Source organism: Rutilus rutilus (assembly GCF_951802725.1).
Source record: "Rutilus rutilus genome assembly, chromosome: 22".
Lineage (NCBI taxonomy): Eukaryota > Metazoa > Chordata > Actinopteri > Cypriniformes > Leuciscidae > Rutilus > Rutilus rutilus.
Window position 1 is genome coordinate 21,340,872 of NC_140227.1, and position 6,000 is coordinate 21,346,871.

A 6,000-nucleotide genomic window follows, 5' to 3' on the forward strand; every position below is an offset into this window, starting at 1 on the left:
CTTATTTTAAAGTGTTACCATTGCTTTCAAAATATTTGAAATAAATTACCATTTGTTACATATTTTTTGTCTAAAACTGGTTGTATGTTATAATATTCATTAGATATAAATAAGAATTATGGGGAAATATAATTTTTTTTAGTTCACCCAAAAATGAAAATTATCCCATAATTTACTCATCCTCAATCCAACCTAGGTGTATATGACTTAGGTGTAAAATTATCCTAGCTCTTTAAGCTTTATGATAATAATTATAATAATTCACTGCATTTATATAGCGCTTTTCTCTGCACTCAAAGCGCTTTACATATAAGTGGGGAATAATTAATAGTAATTATTATTTATTGCACATAAATGGACATGAAATATTGATCTGAGCTGAAATTATTTTATTCTGTGAGAAAAAAGAGAGTGGTGTGATGCGACATGAAACTGGCATATTGTAGGAAATCGGTTGGCACTATTACAAATCAATGGCTATTATGCAAAAATACTCGACCAATCAGATTCAAGTGTTCCAGAGAGACATATAATGTATGCATGTGTATTCATACTTTGTATGCCGTGTCGAGGCATATTTCTGCAGTAAGCACTTCTCAATCAAACACGCAGTGAGGAAAAGAGGTCCGTCCCGAGACCGTGTAACTCCTATTAGAGTCACTGGTGCTGCATATTGTGCTATCACTAACATCTGCAGACACACACACAAATGAGCCCACACTCACAGCCCGGTCCAGCCACGTCTATTACGTCAGCCAAAACAGTCTGTGTGTCGGCGGGTGAGTGCATAGACTTGGATCTCAGCCATGCTCATGCATACCCATATAAACACCAACACAGAACATAAAAGCAGTGGCGCGCCATGCCAATGAAATCTGCACTGTGGATACTTTTGCATCGCTTGAAGATGATCTTTAAAAACACTTATGAAGCAAACATGGGGCACTTTGATCGATGTTAAAAGAGAAAATTGTTTGAGGCGAAAGTGCACCGAAAAGAACCACATCCTCCTCTGGGAAGACTTTAATGCAAATTAGAAAAAAAGAAGAAAAAACGTATTTTAGTGAAAAAAAAAAAAAAGCCTCAAATCAGTTCATTGTTTATAAAGGCAGAAACTTCAGAAAAATCCACGTCCAGTGCGTCCAAGGGGAACGAGACATCAGAATGTCTCGAAACTACAAAATCTCATCATTATGGATGATCCAGAATGTGAGACATTCAAAGCAAAGAGCCACAGAGAAGTGGCTGATGGTAATACATACAGTATTTCGGCACCTCTGAGGCTCAGATATTGCAGAGGAGTCTCATCTTCAGGCACTTCAGAAACACAAATTCAGTAAAGAGGCTTTCAGCACTCCAAAGCCACACGCAGAATATTAATCATGGCAATGTCACATACTCTACAGACACTAATACATCCCTGCATACCAAACAGCTAATGAGTTCACAGAAATAAAGCAAACAAAGGGCATTATTCATAAAAGTTTTCTTCTATTTCTGGAGAGCGAACAGAGACAGAGAGAGAGAGAGAGAGAGACTTTCATTCAAACAAACCCAACACCCCCAACCCATCCCGTTTCACTGCTGCCATTCCTCCCACGAAAACACCCTAACACACACATATACCCCTGGTTTCACAGACAAGGCTTAAGTCTAGTCCTAGACTAAAATGTAAATCTGAGCTATTTCAACTGAAAGAAACTTGCACTGACTGATCTTAAAACATGTCAGTGCATTTGTTTTGTCTTAAGATGCACACCAGTAATGCCTTTTTCTAAGGCATGTTTATAAAAATTACTTAAACGCCTAATTGAACTATGACCTAATCCTGGCTTAATCTAAGCCCTGTCTGTGAAACCAGGCCATAGTGTACGTGTGGTAACATTTGTAAACATTAAACATTGTAAAAAAAAAAATTGCACACAAAATTGACAAACTTTTCCGGCAAGCATGCATTTACTGTGGGTAATTATATTCTAGTGGTTTAAAGTGCAGAAATCTCCCACCCAGAGGAAGGTAATTTAAGGACATATCCTTTCCAAAAAAAATCATGCACAGTCTGGGGAGGTAATAACTGAAATCATGGCGTAAAACCCAATGACATTGGCTACATCTGCATGATATTTTTCTATGCATGATAATCATATAATTACACGGAATATAAAATGTGCATGTTTGCACAACCGATATTTAGCATTACAACCCTTTTAGTTTGTATCATTACACGTGGAAGCAATCCTGTGAGTTGCTTTGGAAAGAAAGCATTTATCAAAAATGTATACGTACTGTAATATAAACTCCAGAATGGACCATCATCACTGTCTGATATTCTCCAGGATTGCTGTTTTATGTAGATGCACGTTCTTTATAACTCTCCCAGAAGAACGTAATCATGTTTTTTTTTCAACAGATATACAGCAGCATGGCATTGCTCTGCTAATTGTCATGTTAATGTGCAGAGACATCGAATTTGACATCAAATTAAAATCTGCTTGGATTGTCATTACCGCTAGTATCACGGTCATTTACAAACTGCTGTTTGAGTAATTGCATCCTGCTGCAAGTCTTCTTAAAGGGATAGTTCAACCAAAAATGAAAAATCTGTTATCATTTACTCACCCTCAAGTTGTTCCAAACCTGTACGAGTTTCTTTTTTTTTCTTTTTCTGTTGAACACAAAAGATGATATTTTGAAGAATGTTGGTAACCAGACAGTTGACGTTAGCCATTGTGGAGTGTGGAAGTCTGGTTCCCAACATTCTTCAAAATATCTTCTTTTGTGTTCAACAGAAGAAAAAAAAAGTTTGGAACAACTTGAGGGTGAGTAAATGAATTTTCATTTTTGGGTGAACCCATTAATTTAATTGCTCTCCACCGTCATCTAAGCTGTAACTTTGACATGAAAGTACAAATCTGCTATAAGCTAATATAAGATATCAATATAAGCCAGAAACATTGTGGAAGTACACTAAAATAATGTTTTAGCTTATTAGTTTACAAAAACTATCATCAGTACATCCTTGACAGCTTCATAAATATTGCAGTCTCAAGCCTTGATCAATTATTTAAAAAACAAAAACAAAAATGATACATAAAAAGTACTATAAATGTAAAGAGGTTTTAAGTCATACTCCTTTATATAATACATGAAAAAGAAATTCAAATATGTGAATATTATTATTATTATTTACTTCATATTTTCAAGATGTAAAAGAGTGTGTGATCAGTTTGTGTTTTGGCATGTAAATAAAATCATCCATTGTGTGTATGTTAAATGTTTTACACATTAAATTAAAGATTTAATATATTATTTATATTAAATTACATTATCTTTAATAAACTTGAATATGTTACATGTGTTTAATTCAAAATGTATGAGTTATCTTGAGCTAATTTGTCACTAGTTTCCATTTCCATTCTAAATTAAGACAAGGATCGGAGGTATTTTGGTAATCTTGTACAAGCCACTTCCATACAAAACCTGTACAAAGCTATTACATGCAGAAGTACAATCTGTGAGACATAAGTTATGAAGCGGCATCTATTTATAGCCTGGGAGTTTTTTGTAAGACAAAATTCATAATTCATCAATGCTTAGGAGTACAATATTTATGAAGCTGTCAAGGAATTATTGCACTGTTTCAGAATTACACTGGTGAAGTTCTCCATAAAAAAAAAAAAATCTATCTTGAGTTAACTGTCATGTCCATTTCAGCCCCAGCCCCCATGACTGACTTATTAAGATCACTATATCCATAAGCAAGATGAGAGATGCACACCCGCAGACACATTTCTTGACTGTGTGCAGCTCATTAGCGGGCTGAAAGCAGCGGGGAAGAAGAGCTGGGTTTCTCTCTGCATGCTGGGTGCCTAAACCAAGAGATCAGGATATGCAGTGGACCATGGTCTCACCAGCAGAGCTTTCACAGAGCATAAGCAAGCACTTGTCCACTTCATATTTACTACCCCAAGCCCTACAACTTGACATAACCTGGCAAAGCACGGTTTTTTTTGGTCCCAATATGACAGATCTCGGGTACTCACTAGCTTGCATCAGCTGTCCTTGGCGGCCGAAGACCTGGGAAAAGGTGGTGGGAGTACAGGTGAGAGTGTCCTCCATGGTTGGGATGTCCCACTAGGCTTGATGGGTCAGTCTCTGAACGACACGCCACGCAGAAAAGCCCCGGTTCGCCTTCACTTCCCTTTGAAAACGGCAGCTGGAGCAACGTTGCAGCTGTGTAAGAATAGCACAGAGGTTTCTGCTCAGGACGGAGAGAAATAGCCTCACTCACATGCAAGATAATGAGGGAGTGTGTCTGTGTGCGTCAAGGAGAATGAGTGAGAGTGTGTGCGGAGAGCGAGCTTTAAACAGAGAGAGAGAATCAGAGCAATGATGTCTTGCCTTGCCTTTTCCTGCTGCTCTATGATCATGTGTTGAGGTTGTGCCTCGCTGGCAGGTTTCTCCAGTCTGAAGCTCCTGGTCCAGTGTGCTCTGTCCTGCTGACTGAGTGAGAAGCCTTCGGTTCCCCCAGGCTCAGGGTGGACTGCCGTTTGTTGTGCTCTGATCGGGTACGTGTGCCCTCTTCTCTCCTCCCTCTGCCTCGGCTCTACCCCTCCCTTTCATTGCTTGCTCGCTCCTCTCAACTCGATGATCCGTTTCATAAGAAGCGCGGCTGCAGGGAAAAGATTTTTTTGCAACTCTTGCAGCTCTACTTTTTAATTCCTCCCCCTGTGGAGGAGAGAGGAGAAGTTGAAAAGGAAAGTTCATTTTGGGTAACTCACCCAAGGGGTGAAAAATAATGTGGGATGTGTTCACCTACAGTGACACCCAACATGCACACTTGGACACTAAAAAAAGTAAGAATGTCTGCATTATATAACAAAATATCAAACCTGAAGGGTAACATATCATACAGATGCCACTCATGACATCGTCACACTTTCTAAACATAAATATCTAAATAATTATTCAACCAATCCGTCTAAATGTAAAAATTTTATCTTTTATATAGGCCTATGCACATTTTCAACTTGGTATCGCTTTATTTTAACGCGACGTAGTCACAGGTTTTGTACTTTTCTATAGTCATATTACAAGCAACTAACCCTAAATCAAACCCTTATCCTTAACCCATATTATACCATAACAACAGAATCTTGATATAAAGCGTAACCTTCAATTTTCCTTGTGACAAATGATTCATCCAATAGAGCTGTGAAAGTCCTACCTAGCTAAATTTATTAGATAAAAAAGAAAGTACTTCTACATTGATCTACTTCGTTCTTTTATAACCTTTGGGAGGAAACACTTCAGCATTATTTTTAGCTGTTTTCCCATTCGTCAGATTTTGGAAGCTGAGTGCCAGGTCAGTGTGATATTCGGATCTGCTCCTTGCTGTAAGAACATAGAAGATTGAAAAGGAAACACAGTCAACCTGTTGTTATGCAATATCCAGCTACATCAGCTAGTCGTGTCGTTGAAAGGTGACTGGTTTCCACAAGGACATCCTGCGGTGCCAGAGTGGTGAAAGAGAAGGTGATTTTTCATTCTTTTCTTCCTTCTATATCAGCGAAACTCTTGAAATTTAGTTGTGACAAGAGGCACAGTTAGTTTCACAGCTTTCAACTGACAGACCAGGCAGATGCCAAGTGGCTGGAGCTCGCTGGAATTAATTCCCTCTGTCTTACTGAAGGTTCGCTCAAATCATATTCTTTTTGAACGTGAACCGAAGAGACATGCAGATAGTAAGCTGTCAGCTGGGAAGGATAGAGCTGTACCTCCTATAGATTCCCCTGCCAGAACAGATCACTCTCTCTCTCTCTCTCTCTGCCGAGGAGTGATTCTGCTCTCTGAATTTCAGTGTTCTGCTCCCCTCAGAGAGGCAGAAAGGTATTTGATAGTACATGCATCAGCACAAACATATCCTCGGCCTAGTTACGTAAGGCAGTGCTATTTCTAATGGTCTCTGAAAGTAGGGAAGAAGCAATATTTTGCAGCAAT

The 6,000-nt window shown here is 38.6% G+C and overlaps 1 protein-coding gene across 4 annotated transcripts in view; it reads right to left on the minus strand.

Annotated features, from left to right (window-relative positions):
* Positions 1–4,199, minus strand: part of kaznb (kazrin, periplakin interacting protein b) — a 155,874-nt gene extending 151,675 nt beyond the window's left edge. For 2 of the 4 annotated variants that reach the window (XR_014625876.1, XM_084395597.1), the window contains exon 1: positions 4,044–4,196. Coding sequence is in view for 3 of the 4 variants with exons in the window: in XM_084395597.1 (XP_084251723.1) it covers positions 4,044–4,119 (76 nt within the window). In the remaining variant the exon portion in view is untranslated. Of the gene's footprint in view, positions 1–4,043 lie in introns of all 4 variants that reach the window. The other 2 variants (XM_084395593.1, XM_084395596.1) reach the window with 2 other exon arrangements.
* Positions 4,200–6,000: the final 1,801 nt, after the last annotated feature.